Genomic DNA, 20,744 nt, shown 5'->3' with positions numbered 1-20,744 from the left:
CATTATGTAACCCCAGCTCAGACCAAGCAAGCAGATGCTCTATCACGGAAACCAGAATATACTGCAGGGCGCAGAGACCTTTGAATCCCAATTGCTGCAGCCCGAGAACTTTGCCACGCTCACAGTGGGGAACACCAAATCCACTCCAATTGAATCAACTCCCTCTTCTCCAGGGCCCCTTTGTGCTCAGGAAATCAGGGCCAGTCAACAGGCGGATGCATGGGCTCAGGATCAACTTCGCCAAGGACTACAATTTCCCTTCTCGCTTAAGGATGGGTTACTTTGCTATAGAAATCACGTCTACATCCCTCCAGGACCGAGCAGGGAAAAGGCACTTCGTCTGTGTCATGACTGCAAGCCAGCAGGGCATTTCGGACTATTTAAAACCATGCATTTGATCCTAAGAGATTTCTGGTGGCCCAAGATCCGCAAGGATGTGGAAAAATGTGTCAACACCTGCCCGGTATGCCAGCGTTCCAAGATAAGAAGGGAGAAGCCCTCGGGGTTACTGCATCCCCTTCCTACCCCATCCCGTCCATGGGAAATAATTTCTGCGGATTTTATCACTGACCTACCACCTTCCCTTGGATTCACCACGATCCTAGTGGTGGTGGACCTTTTCACCAAGTTAGCCCATTTCATTCCCTGCGATGGCCTCCCCACGGCCAAAGAGACTGCAGATTTATTCCTTCAACATGTTTTCAGATTACATGGGTTGCCCAAGAGCTTGGTCACAGACCGTGGGTCTCAATTCACCTCCCGTTTCTGGAAGGCACTACAAAAACTATTGGGCATAGACTCTCGTTTATCTTCGGCTCACCATCCCCAAACGGATGGGCAAACTGAGCGCACCAATGCCACCTTGGAACAATACCTTCGCTGTTATGTAAACTATCAGCAGGACAATTGGGTTTCCCTGTTGCCGCTGTCGGAGTTTGCCTACAACAATGGTGTCCAGGCTTCAACTAAAGAAACCCCGTTCTTTGCAAACTACGGCTTCCATCCACGTTTCTTTCCTTCTGTCATTGAGACCTCAGAAGTTCCCTCAGCAGAGGACTGGCTGCAAGAACTCACAGCGGTGCAACAACTTTTGCTCCAGCAACTAGATCAAGCCAAGGAGGACTATAAACGCCATGCTGACAATCATCGCCAGCCGGGCCCCGAAATCAAGGTAGGAGACCGGGTTTTTCTATCCACTCGCTTCTTGCCCTCCCACCGCCCCTGCCGGAAGCTAGATGCCCGTTTCATTGGTCCCTATCCAGTGGTGGCGCAACTTAACCCCGTGACTTTCAAACTCCAACTTCCGCGCTCTATGCGCATCCATCCAGTGTTTCATCGCTCCCTGCTCCTTCCGGCGGATGGTGTGCGCCCTGATGCAGACCGGCCGGCCCCCACTCCTGTTTTGGTGGATGGGGAGGAGGAATTCGAGGTTCAGGACATTTTGGATTCTCGCTTTCATCGCCGCCGCCTTCAGTATCTCATTGACTGGGTGGGTTTTGGCCCCGAAGAACGCTCTTGGGAAGACGCTTCCACAGTCCATGCCCCCGATTTAGCCCGCCGCTTCCATCAGACCTACCCCGCCAAGCCGCGGCCCCGCACCTCGGGGAGAGAGCCCATTTTTGAGAGGGGGCTTGAGGAGGGGGATAGTGTGATGACTCATGGGCCATGTAGTCCCGTTCCTAGCGCTGTTGTGACAGATGAAGAGGAAAACTTAGGTTTCCCACCGTTTCAGCCAGAATTGGAGCTTTCTCAGCCAGAATTGGAGCCCTTGCACCTGCAGGAGATTTGTCTTCCAGAAGTTTGTCAAACAAGCCCTGAGCCGAAATCTCCCCCATTTTCTCGCCGTGATTATTGTCAACAACAGAGAGGAGCTCAACAGGCTAATCGCAGAAGCCTGAGAATCGCGGCCAAACAAATGGTTGATTAAACCTGCTTCCCATGGGAATCTTTAGGGAGTCATGCATCTGGACTCAGAGAATGGCTTTCGGTTCTGGTTCCCCAGAGAATTGCTCTCTGGCGGGAAAACGAGACCCTACTTAGGTGTTTTGCCCTCGTAGGAATCTTGCGGAGTCAATTCGTCAACTACGGGAGTAGGTTGTGTGTGGACTACGCTCCCGTTTCCAGCCTTGCTTTGCTTCTCAGGACCTTGTTTTGCTTCACGAACCCAGCCTTGCCTTCCGGACCTCGCCACGAATTTACCAAGGATCCTGTTTTTGCTCCTTGTTCTTTGTTGCCTTGAATTAAGCCTTGTATCCAAGAATCAAGTTATTTCCTTGCCTTGCCTAAGTTTCATGGACTAAAGGACCTTGTCTTCTCCCCTCACTTTGCTTGGCAAAGTGAGTGTTTCGGTTACTGGATTATAACTTTGGACCTTAATATTTCATATTGGACATTGTTTTCCTGGACTATAATTGACCTTTCCCGAAAGGTCTTCTTCTGAACTTTATTCTGCACTTATTTTTATTGACTTTACATATTTCCTTAATAAAGATATTAGATAGATTCTGGCCTCTGTGTATGGTTATTGGTGCTCTGCAGCCTGGGTCGCGACATTCATTCAGAAAAATGCTGCACTCGCATTTTACATGCATGCCATGTAGCTACCAGGGAGTTTGTTTGTAGACATCCTCTCTGGTACTTGAACTTGACCATATAATGTTGCGTGAGGAGCTTTATTTTTATGGAGGAACAATCTAATACATTGAACACTGCCATATGAAATGGCTCAGACAGTCTTTAAAGCCATCTGTACAAGGCTCTCCTTTGGATTGTGACTATGAAATGACTTTTAAAATCTAAATAGTTCATTTTTTGTGTATATTGATAATCACTGGTAGAAGTTTATGCTCAGATCTATTAATACGCCTGTTTATTTATTTATCATGTTACAAATGAATTGAGAATACAATTATAACGTATTTAAAAACACAAACAAAGTTAAAAATTTGACATTATACTAGGTTTCCTTTGACCAGAAGGTGACCAGTTGGAGTGCCTGTGGTGTCACTGTGAGAAGGTCCTCCATTGTGCGTGTGGCAGGACTCAGGTTGCATTGTAGTAAGTGGTCTGTGGCTTGCTCTTCTCCATGCTCACATGTCGTGGACTCCACTTCATAGCCCCATTTCCTAAGATTGGCTCTGCATCTCAAGGTGACTATGACTATGAATGCATCAAATTACTGGAGAGAACAAAGAAAATCAGTGTTTCATAGTAAAATCAAAAGTAAGCTTAGACCCAAAGTAGAAGTATGAAATGTGGAGAAAAGAACATAAGCATTATAAGCTGTACAGATGGCATGGTATTACTAGCAGGAAACAGCAAAGACTTGGAATGACTACCGATGAACGTTAAGAAAGAAAATGCAAAAGCATAGTTACAGTTTAAGAAAACAAAAATAATTGACAGATTATGTACGTAACTTTGTAATGGGAAGGAAAGGCACTGAAACTGTTAAAGAGTTTCAATATCTTGGCCCAGTCATTAATCTAAATTGAGACTATAAACAAGAAATCAGAAGAAGCTTAAGACTTGGAAGAAATTAGGTAAAATTCTCACATATAAAAGGTCTATAATTGAATATCAAAGTCAGAACCATCCATACAATAGTATCTTCAATTTCTATGTTTGGCTATGAAAGCTGGCTAATGATGAAAGCTAGCAGGAAGAAAATCTACTCATTCAAAATCTGGTGCTGTAGAAGGGTACTATGGATACTATCATCTGCCAGACAGAAGCCAAATGATTTAACTGAAACTTTATGTTGTCTCCAAAGTAATGTTGTACTTTGGAGACAACATTAGATAATGTTACTTAATGGAAAAAGACAATAAAATTTGGTCAAGTAGAGGATGGTAGGAAAAGATGTTTTTCTTATGTAAGCCGCCCCGAGTCGCTTCGGGGAGATGGAGGCGGGATACAAGAATAAAGTTGTTATTATAATTATGATTATAATTAAGAGGAAGATGGACCTAATTAGTCAAGGAAGATATGGCTTGGGCCTTGCAAGGCATGAATATGATTGTTGACTAAGACTCAGGCCTGTCATTTATAGGGTCACCATAAATCAAAGCTGTTTCAATGTTCTATAATCACAACAACAAGGGATTCTCAGCCCGTGGAAGTAGTTCATCTTTGAAATGATCACATGGATAGTAACATGGGAGAGTAACATGTGGATTAGATGTAGATTAATCTAGAAAGCCATTGAAGAAATTGATACATGTGCAGAAAGTACATGTGCATGAAAAAAGAGGGGCTCTGTAACATGATGTAATGATGAATTTAAAGCCTTAATGCTCTGGGTTCTCAAGGGCCTTTTCTGTTCCATCTAACAAACTTAACTGGATCTTAATCTTAACCCTTCAGCCGTGACCCTGTTTTGAAACTGGTTTATCTATGAGAAGTATATTCCCTACATTGGATTCCCCTGATGAAAGCAAACAGCTGTGTGTCCTAGAGAGGATAACATTGTTCCTAATGATGTGCGATAGGGAGGAGAGAAGAAGCCAGGGTCATAAGCAGTATTTCCAAGATAAGTCTCAGAGCCCAAGGGGAGGTTTACAGTGAAGTTGGCTTAACTCTTTCTCTTCTCCAAGTGTAATAGAAACGGCTGATTAGGTTTTTCCAATAAAGATATTAACTATTTTGTTCTGTATTGCAACCTATGCTAAAATATTACCCGCTAGAACCTTAAAGCCATTCCTGAAGTAACTTTGAGTACATGCCAATGCTTCCCAAGTTTAATCCTGACATTTCAAGATAGGACTTGAAAAGTTCTTTTGGAGAGTGGGTTGTTGTGAGTTTCCTGGACTGTATGGCCACGTTCCAGAAGCACTATCTCCTGACATTTCACCCACATTTATAGCAGGGATCCTCAGAGGTTGTGAGGTCTGTTGGAAACTAGGCAAGTGGGGTTTATATATCTGTGGAATGTCCAGGGTGGGAGAAAGAACTTGTCTGCCTAAGACAAGTGTGAATGTTTGACCACTTGATTAGTATTGAATGGCCTTTCAGCTTTAAAGTCTGTCTGCTTCCTGCCTGGGGGAATCCTTTGTTGAGAGGTGTTAGTTGGCCCTGATTGTTTCATACCTGTAATTCCTGTTTTCTGAATGGTGTTCTTTATTTACTGTCCTGATTTTAGAGTTTTTAAAATACCGATAGCCGGATTTTGTTCATTTTCATGGTTTCCTCCTTTCTGTTGAAATTGTCCACATGCTTGTGGATTTCAGTGACTTCTCTGTGTAGTCTGACATGGTGGTTCTTAGAATGGTTCAGCATTTCTGTGTTTTCAAATAACATGCTGTGTTCAGGTTGGTTCATCAAGTGCTCTACTATGGCTGACCTCTCTGGTTGAATTAGTCTGCAGTGCCTTTCATGTTCCTTGATTCGTGTTTGGGCAATGCTGTGTTTGGTGGTCCTTATGTAGACTTGTCCACAGTTGTTGTATGGTATACAGTAGACTCCTGCAGAGGTAAGGGGATCCCTCTTGTCCTTTGCTGAACACAAAATCTTGGATTTTAGTGGGTCTGTAGATAGTTTGTACATTGTGGTTCTTCCTCAGCTTCCCTATTCAGTCAGCGGTTCCCTTGATGTATGATAAGAACACTTTTCTTCTGGCTGGATCTTTGTCTTTCCTCCTGTGGCTTGTTTTGGAGACCCTGCAGAAATATTTTCAGTGCAAACAGGTCTGAGCTCAATGGTCCAAAATTTCTGTTGTGTAAAGCAACATCTGAATTGTTAATTTCTGTTCTTTATCCCAATGTTCAATCTTCAGCTGTCTCATTGAGGTCATTAAATCAATAAGACTGTGCAAAATGCAAGAACAACATACCCTTCACAACAGAATTAGGACTAGGCACGTTTGGTGAATGGATGGATCTGCTCTGTATCTGCTTGCTACAAAAAAATCACTAATGTATGAGAGAGGAAAAACAGCCAAGTTCAGACTTTGGCACCTGTCCATGTTAATACAGTGATGCACCTCTCTATGAGGTACTGAAAGAAAGAAAGAAAGAAAGAAAGAAAGACAGAAAAAGGCTAAGGACATCATTCTATGCCTTCTTTGTTCTTGCATGCATAAACAAAAATAATTTTTAAAACCTCTTCTTATATTGTGAGAGTCCTTACACGATTTTCAATGATTTCACATTTAGGGACTTGAATTCACACTCATAAAAGTATAATTTGTAAAAAAACAAAAACAAAAAACAACAACCATGCCTTTCTGAACAAATTTATTCTATTACAAATGAAAATTCTATCAAAAGTCATCAAATGCCAAAAACTATTGTAATGGCTGTAATTCTGTTCCTTAGCTTGTCGTGTTTGGCCTTGTAGTTATATACTTTTTTGATTTTTCTAACCAAGTTTCTAACCTTGTTTTTAGTTTGCAGCTAGTTGAAATTGCAGCAGAACTCAAATTAAATGCCAAGGGCATTTTATTTATAAGGAGCACGTGCAAAATCAGTTTATTCTGGAATCACAACTTAATATCTTTTGATTAAAAGAGCAATCAGAACATTACATTATGTAACAAAATTGGATTTTTTTTTCTGTTACTGGTTTGAAAGTATTATTTCTGTTTAATTGTACAGTACTTACTTTGAAAATAGCTGTTATACTCCAGAAACTTCGTATTTGTGGCTGCCACAAACTATGTTGAATTGGTTGAGAGTGCATCAGATATTCATTGAAAAACTGCAGGATGTCCTGCAAAAAAAGGTTTTTGCAGTTAAATAAACTTTTCCCATGTGTTTATGATAGAACCAATTAGGAAATGACATTTATAACTCAGTAACAAAAATAGTGTTGCATAGTGCTATATGAATTGAAGTGGGGAGTTCCACATTAGATTAGTAGATAGCAAAATGGCAACTGTCCTGCTGTACTGTACGTACACATCCTGAAGCTAGCATGGCACTAAAGAGATACTCTTCAAGCAGTCCTTTATTCAAGACAGTAGAAAACATAAAGAGGCTGGGCTAGCAGCATTCTCCAAAACACCTGAGGACCCCCAGGCTGAGAACCACTGCACTATGCAGATGATTAAGTAGAACTAGCTCTTTTCAGGGAGGCAACCTGGTGTAGTGGCTTGACCATTGAACTATGGTTCTGAAGGCCAGAATTGTAATCCCCCTTTGGCCATGGAAACCCGTTGGATGACCTTGGGTAAACCAACTGTGTCAGCCTCAGAGAAAGGCAATGGTAGCTTCCCTCTGAATCGCTTGACAGGAAAAGCCCACAATAGTTCTTCTTAGAGTCAGCACAAGTTAGAAATGACATGGACTTATAACCACAAGCTCCTTTCAGTCCACTGATAGTAGCCTTGGGAAAGAGTGGGACTAGTTAAGAGTTCCTGAGAGGACAGAAATTTAGATATGCTTCTGGGGCTGTGGGACAGGGCAAAAAAGGGCTCCTCAAATAGTATTGCTGTCTATGGGAACACATAAAACAGTGTTTAATTTTCTCAATTAATGCCCTCCCGCTTGTGTTAGTGAAAAGCTACTTTTAAACTATTGGGTGAAATAGGATGGCTGAGGGATTCTGAGAGTTCCATTCCAATAATTAACCTACATCGTAGTACATTGCCATTTTGTGCAGTAAATCTAACTGTACATACAGAAAGGTTTTTTTGGGGTTTTTTTGCTTTCTGGAAAAGATATTTGTTACTGACTAAAAATGTCAATTGAGGGCTGAAACAGAGACTCAATTTGGATCAACCATTATGCCAGCTCTCAATCTTGATTTTGGAGAGTTTAATTCTAGTATAGCTATGTTATTTTAAGCTCTTAGTGGATCAGCAATGTACTGGGGCTTATGTCTTGACCCATTTGCCAGGCTATTTCCAAGTCTAAATTGTCCACTCTTCCAAATTGTTCTCAATAGTCTGGTGTCGGTGTGCAGTGTGCTTGGGCAAATGCCAGAACCCATAACACCTGATGTGATTTTGCTGCTAATGGTGGAGAGTGAGGTGATAGTTGGTCTTTGTTTTTGTTTTTGCGGTCTGCACAAAAGGTTGACTTTTGAAATGTTAAAAATTGTTTTCCTCCCTGGACTGCACAAGTCTTTGTGTCATCAAGTTTCCAGTCCTCAATGAGTAGCTAGACTCGAGACAGGGGCAAGCTCAGGGATTCCTTTTTCCAATTCCTATGCATGTTTCCTAAAGGTCTTGGTCTTTTGTCTTTACTGCTAGCCACTGTCTCCTCCCCTTTTGATGACTTGGTAATGGAATTCTGTGAGGGAACTTCCTTTTAAGTTTAAATTGCCCTGAGAAGGCCATGTGGTTTCCACCATGTTACTTCTGTGTTGGGGTTTGCAAAGATACTATATGTGTGTTAACTGGAAAATCAAATGTGTGAACCTGATTGGCTGAGTTTGCAAGGACCTGGGGAACTGGTTTGTAACTGTTGCTATCCTGCTGCTGGAGAACCAGTTTGAACAGGTTTCTCTGTGTGTGTGTGCGAGTCTACTGAAAAAAGATGGCTCTGTACTCAGAGAGGCCTGACTATTTCTGAATCTTTGTTTGCTGTTGATCTTCACTGAAGCAGATTCATGGACTGAGAAAGGATTGCCTTTAACTGCTGATTTCTGTAAGTAATTAGAGGGACTATTGTAAATACAGTAGAGTTCCAATTATCTGAGATAAAGGGGCGGGCCCAATCTCGGATAACGGAACTGCTTGGATTGCCGGGAGGCCCTATTATCCCTCCCGGCAATCCGGTTTAGGGAACTGCCCCGCAATCGCTGCTGCCTAGCAGCGATGACGAGGTGCTTCCTTGGGCCAAGGGCTTGCCGAGGGACATCCCTCGGCGAGCCCTCGCCCCTTGGGAAGCAACCCGCAAGCACTGCTAGGCAGCAGCGATCACAGGGCGCTTCCTCCTCCCTCTCCCTCTCCTCCTCTCAAACTCAACAGAAGGAGTGGTAGAGGGAGGGGCGCCCCTGGCAGCGCCTCGAATAATACGGAGGCTCAGTTAACCAGAGCTCGGTTAACCGGAACTCTACTGTACCATTGTTCTGTTGATCTCTTGGATTTAGTAAAAGTTCCTGTATTACTTTGTTCTGCAAAACTGAGTGGTGCATTATTCTGCAGGGTGTCTCTGGGCTCACGGGCACACGTAAGAGCTTCCATCTATCATCTACAATCCCCAACATTCTGCTTTTCTTTCTCCCCATGGGGACGCATTTTACCTCTCTGTAGGCAAAATGTAGCTGCATTGACTTTTTTACCTTTTACATTCTGATGATGACATTTAGCAAGATAGTTAGAGCCGAGACTTTTCTATCAAGAATATATTTCTTTTTATTTTAATAAATCTTTTGAACCTAAGGTCGACTCTGCAGTCCTCAGTCATCCTATTGATTAAGAGGCATTTCCTACTCACCACACATAAGTTTCCACTGGCTATGGAGTATATTCTTGGTACTCTGCTATATTTTGGTGAAATTACCCTAACTGAGGGTTATTTTTGAGCATAACAGCTCAGATTCCCCAACAAAAAAGACACATTAAAATGTCAAAAATGACACATTAAAACTACTTTGAAAGGAAGTACCGCACACTTAAATAGGAAATAACACTTTCAAACCAGGAACAGAATTTGTTTCACATTTTTGTTACATAGTGTTATTAGCGATGTACATTGCCAAATCCCGATCCCAATATATATTGGGATAGGACTATTGGAATCAGGATGGCAGTAGCAGCAAGGATGTCCACAGGATCTGGGACCTCTGCCAAGTGCCCCATCTGGGCTACTACTCCCAGTCCCTCTTAGCAACAAAGCTTCACTGTCCACACCTTCAAACCTGTATGAGAGTACTTGCTGACCACATTTTTGATGGATACCTATTGGGATAGGCGTAACAAACATGGTGGTACTAATACATACAGACATACCTCAGTTAACAAGTCGTGACAGTGAAGCTCCTTTTTACAAAATATTTTATAGCCAACCAGCCCTCTTTTCCTCCTAATCCTCTGTGTAGTTGGATTTTTTTTAGCCTTCTCCAGTCTAATGTAATTCAGATGTACTGGACTGCAACTCCACAAATCTTGAGCCAGCACAGCTAATCAGAATTCGCTCTGGCTTCTCCTATCTTGTAGAAGCGGCTTTGATATAATTCTCAGTTTAACATGGTACCAAAAGTCAGAATTATGTCACGCTACAGTTTTAAAATACACAACAGCACCATCTATTGGACATCCATTACTTCCTGTGCCATTTCATGATTTGCTGGTGATTCTGATGCTCTTTAGTAATCAGGATAAATGCTAACAGGAGAAAGTAAACAAAAATAACTTCATCCTGGTGGAGACCAGACAATCCAATAATAAATAAAAAGATTGGTCAAAGAAATTGTTTAAAAGTGAGAAGCTTGTTGGCGTATTCAGCATTCCTTTTAACTATAAGATTTTTTTTCCTTAGGGTATTTCCAGATAGAGGTTGATGTAGAATGGAAAGCTGATTCTGCTTTTCGCAAGTTTTCATCAGTTCTCCTTAATATAAAGCATTTGCTTGAAGGATATATAACTGCTTCAGTGAAACCAATATGAGATGTCAGGACTGCTTGCTTCCCTCCAAAGATATTGAATAGTTTAGTTGAATGTTGTTGAAGGCTTTCATGGCTGGGATCACAGGGTTGTTGTATGTTTTTCAACCTCCAAGGATGCCTGCCATAGATGTGGGTGAAACGTCAGAAAAGCCCGGAAAACATACAACAACCCAGTTTAGTTGAATGTTGATTTGAAATTATGGGAGTTGTACTTCCAACACTTTTGGAGGGGATTAAAATTCATTAGGTTTTTGAAAGATCTCATAAATAGGGGGGAATCCCTGGAAGAAAAAGAAATAAATATTTGAATGTACAAAGGACTTTTCTAGAGTTCCATTGTCATGAACAACTACCAAATCAGGTTTTGATTCAGTAGGATTCAGAGATTTTCCAGGATGGAGGAGCAGTTAAGGTGGGAACATGGGAGAAGGCTCTTCCCATATTTTTTAATCTTCCCAATGGAAGTTAGGGGTGGCTATTCTTCATTTCCCTTACAACGACAGGTTAACATCTTTCTTTTCAACAAGCTTTTCAAAACTGATTTGAACAAAATTAGTTTATAATTCTTTACTATTTTTAATCTGTTTTTAAAGTAAGGTTTTAATTGGTTTTAATTTTCTTATTGTTTAATACTGTTTTAATATTGATTTTGTATTTTTTAAATATGTGTTTTATTTTATTCTGTCTTTTGTAAGATGCTTTCTGTCCCAATTTGTGAGAAATGTGGGATATAAATAAAGGGATAGATGTGTGGAATGATAAGAAGCATATTTCAATATAGTTCATTTTCACATGTGATAGTAATCAAAATCAAAATAAATCGTGTAGTAGAAGTTTTAGGAGGCAAACATTAATTGTATATATGGCATATAAACAAGCTCTAGCACTGAATGTTATGGGTTAATATTTCATTACAGATTATAATGGAATAATTCCCAAATTATAAGTTGTCAAGTCGATTTTGACCCTATGAATAAGAAACCGCCTAATCACCCTATCATCAACCACTCTGTTCAAGTCTTGTTTTTGCAGAGAGAGTGGAGCCTCTCCATCTTCTCCATCTCCAGCTTCCAGTTATGTAGTCTATTTGGTTTCTATGTTGATCATCAGGAGATATTCACATGTGCATCTGGCTCTTTGGTCACTTGAAGGATGTATTTGCAATGAAATACTTCTTAACCTCAAGTCTGATTCTGCTCTCCTACTTTTGCACCCTGATCACCCATGCTTAACAAGAAGTCCTATTTTAATGTGTGTGATTGGTTTCCAAATAGACTCGAGCACAGAGGTTTTTTTTACATCTTCTTCCCTTGTAGTTGCATCATAAACCTGAATTATGGCTATACTGATGGGTTTTCCCTGAAGTGTTATTGATATTATTGGGTCAGACTTTACATTATATCCTTTGGCTGATTTTGCTACATCTCTCCTCACTATTCATGCAACCACATTTCTTTTGGATTTTAATTTCCTGTAGTTGTCATGATGTCTTATATCTGTCCACTTTATCTTGCTCAGCCCAATGTATATATGATCTATTTTTTATGCCTAACTTCCCCTGATTCATGCTTCTAACACTCCATGTTCTTATAATATGTGTAGTACAACTTTAGGCTTTTCTTTCAAATCTGAGGATGTCATTAGCTGGAAAGTCTTTCAGCTTGAGTCCAGTCAAGTCACTGGCCGCAGCATTACTCGTAGTTGTCCTTTGCTGTACCCTGAAAAAGGACAACAGTGTTACCATACAACCTGGAAGTTTTGTCTTCTGGTACTATCTATGGGCTATGAATCTTACAGGAATAATTATTCTGTGTAACCTACCTTACAGGCTTCATGTGAAGTTGTTTTCTCTTTTTTTTTCTTTTCTTTTTTTTCTTTTTTTCTTTTTGAAAAACAGCAGACTTACATCTGTCAAAGGGGTACTTTGTGCTTTTCCTGCATGGCAGGGGTTGGACTAGATGGCCTATGAGGTCTGTTCCAACTCTGTTATTCTATTAAATAAATGCACAATTTCCCATGAATAACTGCTTTCCAGGGCTCTAGATCCCCCATTAGTTATTGAGCTGCAAGTAACATTTCAACAAATGGAGCTGTATTTTTTCTAGCCTCATATCCTTTCTGACGAATGACTCTGTAGTACAGTGGTTCTCAACCTGTGGGTCCCCAGGTGTTTTGGCCTTCAGCTCCCAGAAATCCTAACAGCTGGTAAACTGGTTGGGATTTCTGGGAGTTGTAGGCCAAAACACCTGGGGACCCACAGGTTGAGAACCACTGCTGTAGTAAATCTCACTTTCGTCTTCCCCCTTAACATTGTTTCATTTTTTAACAGCTGAAGATTGGAGACCCATTTAAATTTGTGGAGCAGATGGAGGCCAAAGGCACTATGAAAACTCCATCAGGATGCTGTGGGCCCAAAGGATGCTGCTGAACTTCACAGGTTAATAGTGAAAACCAGATTTTGAAAAACGCTTTAGAAATAATCAAACAATAAACAAAAAAGGAATTGCGGTTTCTGAGGAGCAAAAAGATGGAATGAATGCTTTGTGATGCTTATTTCATTCAAGTACGATGAGAATCATATTGCCATTGAGATGCTGGACCAGAATGCACAACACCTGGATAGATTTGATGGGAAGTGTAATGCAATATCATCTCAAGAGTTACATGTTTCCATCTCTTGCCTAAAATCTCTTGCTTAAGAGAACTTAAATTTCCAGCTAAAATGTATACTGTTCATGGTCACAAATTTGTTGCTGGTTGCACTGACTGAAATAATCTGCAAATGGGGAGATTGTTCTCTGTTCCAGATCCTGGGAGTATTCGTAAATTATGTCATTAGGGTTAAATGAATGATATCTTTAGATTTATCCTTCTCAGCACAGATTATATAAAAAGACCTCCCTGTTCACTGTTACAGCTTAGTAAACAACTCCAGCTAGCAGTAGTGCATTGGAAGTTTCAGACTTAGGACTTTGGACTGTTCCACACTAAAGCTATATGATGTGAGATTACTATAGTTGGGATTGGAAACAAATGGAATGCATTTGGGAAAATATGTGGACTAAATGCTAGAAGAGGAAAACTGTTAAGAGCTAGGGAAAACTGTAGGATAGGGAGGGTTTTCTGTGGCCAGACCAGTGTTATTGGACTGTAGCCCCATCAGCTGTGCCTGGCATATTCAGTGGGGAAAGCTGACTTGGAGTTGAGCAAGGGTAGGTGAGCCACACATTAACCAAACATGAATGTTGAACTGTATCAAAATTTCCAGAATGAGCAGATAAGCAACATGATTCCCTTTTATCAGATCTGTGTGTGAGAGAGAAAAGTAATATTAATATATTTCCAATTATGAAACCAAATGTGCAGGAAACATATTTATAGAAGCACCTTGTGGATTTTGCTCAAGAGAGTGTCATGCATGGGATATTCCTTGCAGGAAGACTAAAATTCTAGGATAGACTCATCTTTGAGACATCCTTCCTACAACGGGCTAAAAAACAACAGCCAGATGTGGTAGAAAGAGTAACATCTAGCTTTATACCTAACCAGTGGTATTAGGTATAGGAACATCCAAATTTTCCAGGTCATGATGCTGATACCAACTGAAGGAATTTGATCCTCAAAGATATTGCTTTGAATGCGATTTCCTACTTCTTGGTAGGGGTTTGGACTGGATAGCCCATGAGGACTCTTCCAAATCTATGATTCTCTAAGTGCAATTGTGTTTATTATGTCAGATCTGTGATTGCCATGGCTAGAATTTTAATAATTATAGCTAAGATTAAAAAGAACAAGAAATAGTTTTATAGAAGCTATTTCATTTTAGTACTCTGATATTGTTTAATAATTCTGTAATAAAAATGTACAAGAGTGATTATTACATTGATCACAGTATAATAAAATTATTTCATGGAATATATTCATTAATAAAATCCAGTTCTAGTGTATTTTTAAATGTATAATATCTAATCAAAACTAATTTGAAAATGTAGTTGGGATATACAAACAAGCTGACTGGAAGATCACATTGATATGTCTGCATTTTTCAAACATTAATTTTTTTTAAAAGTTTCCTGAGTTTAATGTGTTGTCGAAGGCTTTCATGGCCAGAATCACAGGGTTGTTGTATGTCTTTCGGGCTGTGTGGCCATGTTCCAGAAGCATTCTCTCCTGACGTTTCGCCCACATCTATGGCAGGCATCCTCAGAGGTTGTGAGGTATGGATCCATACCTCACAACCTCTGAGGATGCCTGCCATAGATGTGGGCGAAACGTCAGGAGAGAATGCTTCTGGAACATGGCCACACAGCCCGAAAGACATACAACAACCCTGTTTCCTGAGTTTGTCTGCTTTTTGCAAAAAGTTTAGGGTCTTACAACAGTCCTTAAGGCAATGCAGAGAAGGATTGCAAAAAGAGTCTGCATGGTGCCAGGACTGTTTACAGATGAAGGCAATTTTTTCAATAGACCTCTTCATCTATTCTTATCTCATTGCTATTATTGGAGGAAAAACTCTTTGAAAACATTCCTGCAGGGGTATTTTATCTAATTAATTTTGATATCAAAGATGAACTTTAGAGTAAAAATGAAAGTGCTGATGCCTATGAAAACAGTCTTCATTAAAAAGACATGGAATCTTACACAGTTCTTCAACCCCCCCTGTTGAGGCTACCGGAGAGTTTCATCAGTATGACTCCTCTTTAAAGCATGAATGTGTAAAAAGGCCATCGCTAAATGCCAGAACATTTGCGTTACTTCCTGTTTCTATTAGAATATGGCATGTTGGCTAGGCCAAAAAAAATTAAAAACATATACATATAAAAAGATATTTTTCTTAACATTGAAGCTACACTTTTATTATATAAATGTGTTTCTTATGTTTGTGAAGTCTGATGGCTCTCTTGATACCTTTTTTAGCTGAAGGATGTGGTATAAATATTTGAGATAAATATAAATAGCCTTCCTTGTTCCACTCCTATCCACTTGCTAGTTGCATTGAAGTGCAGCAAAGAATATTATTTTGTTACCAGTATTGAAATTAAGATTCATCTGGCAATCTAACTGATGTTTATATTTTATCTCTGGTAGTAAAATGTCTTGGACTAAAGATTCTTTCCATAACAGTATTAGTTGGCATAGGATAGTAAAGGAACATCGTTGGCCCAAAATTATACAGTGTTTATGCTGAGATTCTCCATGCTCCCTTCCTTTTAGCAATTTTGGTGGGAAAATTAATTTTGCAGTTTAAAATTGCATAATTTCAAACTCGCCGTAGCATCCCAGTCTACTGCAATTCATTCAGAGATTTACCACTAGGTATATCTATATCTATATCTATATCTATATCTATATCTATCTATCTATCTATCTATCTATCTATCTATCTATCTATCTATATATCCCGGTGGCGAAGTGTGTTAAAGCACTGAGCTGCTGAACTTGCAGATCGAAAGGTCCCAGGTTTAAACCCCGGGGAGCGGCGGGAGTGGCTGCTGTTAGCTCCAGCTTCTTCCAACCTAGCAGTTCGAAAACATGTCAATGTGAGTTGATCAATAGGTACCGCTCTGGCGGGAAGGTAACGGTGCTCCATTCAGTCATGCCAGCCGCATGACCTTGGAGGTGTCTATGGACAACGCCGGCTCTTCAGCTTAGAAATGGAGATGAACACCAACCCCCAGAGTCAGACATGACTGGACTTAACGTCAGGGGAAACCTTTACCTTTACCATATATATATATATATATATATATATATATATATATGCCCACCATTGTTCTACACTGTATATATGTATATGCAAGACATCAAATTGCTGCCTTTTTGTAAGGCCACTCTGAGTCCCCCTTTTGGGGTGAGAAGGGCAGGATATAAATGTAGCAAATAAATAAAATAAGTAATAATATAAATAAATAAATAATCACAAGCTGTTGTAGTAATCCACATAGACCATTCTCTGAAAATAACTTCAGAAAAAGGAATTGGTCCCAACATATAATGTGGAATTTATTCCTGGTTGCTTCTGAGATAAAGAAATTGATTGAAGCTCTGACTCTGAATAAGGCCCCAGGAGAAAATATGATGACTCCAGAAATATTTGAAAACTTTTCAGAGTGGTGGGCTCCAATATTAGCCAAAGTGTTAAATATTTGTTAAACAAATTAGAGGACTGGGAATTTAATAACCAAATCATTCACCCTGAACAGGCTGGTTTCAGAAAAGGACAGAGTACAATTGACCAATGTTTGACCTTGTATTTCTTAGCCCAACAAGCAATTGTTGGACCTACCAAACATCTATTTGTTGCCTTTGTCGACTTAGCAGCAGCTTTTGACTTAATCAATGGAAACCTGTTGTGGCATAAACTGGCTAACACCAATATGGGTAAGTGCCTACTGTTTTTAATCAAGGCACTTTATTCTAACACCATGGCCAGAATAAGAGCTCATTAACTGATCCTATTCATACTAATAAAGTAGTAAAGCAAGTGTGTCTACTGGCATCAACACTCTTTAATCTGTATTTGAATGACACAATACCTGCACTCTCGGGGCCAGAATTTTTTCCACCCATAGTAGGATCCAAGAAAATTTCCATTCTATTGTATGCAGATGACATGGTTCTAATCTCACTTATCCAAATTGGTCTGAGAAGACTGCTTTCTAAGCTTGGTACTTATTGTTCTAAAGAAAAGTAGAATATCAACTATAATAAAAACAAAAGTAATGGTGTTTGGAAGAAGACACTCTCAATATCGATGGTCCATCAGGGGTCAATGTCAGGAATTTAAGCACCTTGGAATCCATTTCACTGAAAAAATATCTTGGAAACCCCATATAGAACACACTAAAGCAGTGGCTTTGAAAACTATTGGAGCAATCCCCAGATTTTACTACACTTCAAGGGGTCATCTAGCTGTCCCAGCCCTTAAAATATTCCAGAGTAGAGTTATAGTTCAGATTTTGTGTGGTGCTGCTGTCTGGGAATGGGATGAATCTCCAACAGCAAAACTTGAGGCTTCCGAAATACATTACTTAAGAAACTACTGAGACTCTCACCAGGCACCCCAGCAGTCTTGGTCTCCCTTACATTAGATCATGTGTTCACTTCACCCTATTTAATGATTGGAGAAGTGTAAAAAATTCATCAGTTAGGGTTCTCCCCAAGGGATGTTTTGTACAGCTAGCAAAATGCAAAGTCTGGAATACAAGATATCAGAAGCTGCTTGAACTTCACCCCACTCTGTCTGATAAGTTCTCTATCTTGAACTCAAGAAAGAAGCTCCATGAATATATTTTTAATCAAGGTGTACACCAGGATAGGTAGGCTATTAATAACTCCAAATTTTCCCACTGGTTCAGACTGTACTAACTTGACCACGATAGGACTATCTACCTGACTAGGCTCACATTTCCAAAACTTAGGCAAGCCTTCACAGCCCTTCATTTTCAAAGTATGCCCACAGCGGTGATTGACGATAGATACACCCCTGTCAGCTCACTCCAGCCGCTCGAGAATGAAGACGCGAGACCGGTGCGTAAACAAGGTGAACGTTTACTGAAGGATAACTGACGCATAAGAAGCCAAGAGTGCTGGGTGATGCCCTCGGGTCCCTTTATATAACCTCCTCCCACATTCAAACATGCAATTCCCGCTCGGTGAAAAACCCGCGCATAGTGCCCGCCAAAAACCCCCTTTGTCCGTTGGTGTCTCAAGGCCGGCCCCGGCCTGCTTATCAGTCCAGGAATGTGCGGGAATGTCAGGGGCCTGATTCCCGGCGCCAATGTGAAGGCCCGGGAAACATGGGTCCTGACACACCCCTCTGACTCTTTGTTTATGTGCGTGTAGGGCCCTGGAAATTGAGAATTTGCCTCACTATTTCTTTTCCTGCCCTCTGTATTCTGAGCCAAGAACTAAAATCCTGGGTTCTATTCTTTATCTCCTTCAAACCAATACTGTCAGAAAAGATATTTTATGTTTTGGCTGACACTAACCTTGAGGATGCAATTCTGTTGCTTGCATCCTCAACCAGCTGGTCACCCCTTACCGCAGCTGCGCTGTGTCGCCAAAACGCTGCGTTGCCAGCCACGCCCCCATTGTTGGAAATAAGTGGCTGAGGACGCAAGCGGCAGAATTTAGTGGGGAAGGAGTTGCAAAGCTCATTCATTGCTATGGTAAGTGCCTAGATTTGAATGGCGACTACGTGAGATGTGGTATTTGGGTGTGGCTTTCAACTGCATATGGTAAATGTTTTATCCTATACTTTGTTCATTTTTAATTCCAAAACGTAATCTACTTTCTGGATAGCCCTCGTATGATGCCATTTTTTTTTCCCGGGGGTGCTTTGATTTAATTTGTTTTTAATTTATCAATCCAAATGTACAAGCTCACATTTTCCTCATTCTACAATATCTCAAACAAATCACGTTGCATACACTCTTCATCTACCTATACATGTTTTATTTTCAATATTATTATTATTAATTTATAATTCAAAATGTATAAGTATACATTCTTTCCTCATTTTACAATATCCCAGACATATCACATTGTATGCAATCCAACAATAAAGAAAAATCAGAATCAAAGCATCTTTATGCGTATTACTTATCAGTTTTAGACTTTTCCATTACAACTTTACTACATATCTCTCTACTACACCTTTTTATCTACTTATACATGTTTTATTTATTATCATTATTGTTATTGTTATACCTTTCCCCCCTCTTCCCTTCCCCTTATTTTGTGCCACCTTCACCAGGACCAACCAACTCATACTGTTTCACAAGTCCAAAATTTCATTGTCTCTGTTGCTGGCTTATACCCCTTTCCCTCATTAAAAATATACTCAATAAATTTTCTCCATATTTTCCAAAAATCAGTTTGTTTCGATATTCCCTTTTTAATTTTAATACTGCAAGTCAGCTTATCATTGATTGCTATGTTCCAAATTTCCCTGTACCATTCTTCTAATTGGATTTCCTTTTTTTCTTTCCAGTTTTTTGCTATCAGCAATTTTGCTGCAGTTATCAAATTAGAAACCAATTCTTTCTCCTCTTGTGAGAGGATATTATCATGCATAAGTAATAATGCTGATTTAGGTGTATTCATTATCTCTATTTTTAATATTGCTCTTATTTCTTTAAATGTCATTTCCCAAAATTTTTGTATAATTTTACATGACCACCACATATGAAGATATGACCCTATTTCCTGACAGCCTCTCCAGCACTGATTTGTGTATTTTTTATCTATCTGATTTAATCTGATGGGAGTTAGATACCACCTCCATACCATTTTGTAATAATTTTCCTTAATTCTTATGGACATATTTTTTAATAATCTCATACTCCATATCCTTCCCCATTCTTGATTATTTATTTTTTCCCCCAAATCTACTTCCCATATTTCCTTCAAATGAACTTGTTCCTGTTCGTCCGTTAGTAATAGTTTATAGATATTGCTTATTGTACCTTTTAATGCTACATTCTCTTCTTTAGTCTCCCTTTGAATTATCATCTTTTCTATTTTTGTACATTCCCTACCCCCATTATACTTTTTTCTTAAATCATTTGACCATTTCCCCAATTGTAAATACTTGTACCACTCAAAGTCTCTTCCTCTTAATTCATTTTTAATCCTTTCCATATTTACCATCTTCAAATCCCAATCTTTTACTTTCATTATACCTCTTTCATTAAATTCTGCTTCTAGTTCTTTTTTCAAATTTACTGGGAAGTTTTCTGTCATTAGAACTGGCATGATAGGAGAAATACCTGGCATTAGGGTTTTTTTGTATCTTCCCCAAATCTCCAAGATATTTTTTAGAAAGGGGTTGTTTAAATTACTATATCATTTCTTTTTATCCTTTTCTCTATTGCTCCTGTAAAAAATATATTCCAGTTTCAATTCTAATTTTTTATCGTCTTCTTCTAGCTACTCCAAGCTCTTTTGTTTAGCTAGGCAGTCTACTATATATCTTATTTGATTGGAGTGATAATACAGTTTAAGATTTGGAAGTCCGAGACCTCCTTCTTTCTGTGGTCTATACCATAAGATTTTATTTATTCTAGCTTTTTTATTCCCATTACAGTATAAATTTAACATACTTTGCCAATTTTTTATTTCTTGATCTGAAATTTCTACAGGTAGCATTCTAAATTAAAAAAATTAATTTGGGTAATATCTTCATTTTG

The 20,744-nt window shown here is 39.6% G+C and overlaps 1 protein-coding gene across 3 annotated transcripts in view; it reads left to right on the top strand.

Moving 5' to 3' along the window:
- Positions 1-14,498, top strand: part of as3mt (arsenite methyltransferase) — a 47,393-nt gene extending 32,895 nt beyond the window's left edge. For all 3 annotated transcript variants that reach the window (XM_008106568.3, XM_003218509.4, XM_062976312.1), the window contains one exon: positions 12,881-14,498. In XM_008106568.3, coding sequence (XP_008104775.2) covers positions 12,881-12,979 — 99 coding nt within the window. In that variant the 3' untranslated portion in view covers positions 12,980-14,498. The remainder of the gene's footprint in view (positions 1-12,880) is intronic.
- The last annotated feature ends 6,246 nt before the right edge of the window (positions 14,499-20,744 follow it).

The sequence above is a fragment of the Anolis carolinensis genome, chromosome 3 (genome assembly GCF_035594765.1).
Source record: "Anolis carolinensis isolate JA03-04 chromosome 3, rAnoCar3.1.pri, whole genome shotgun sequence".
Lineage (NCBI taxonomy): Eukaryota > Metazoa > Chordata > Lepidosauria > Squamata > Dactyloidae > Anolis > Anolis carolinensis.
The sequence above is the reverse complement of the archived record's forward strand: the minus strand, read 5'-3'. Positions and strand labels throughout refer to the sequence as shown.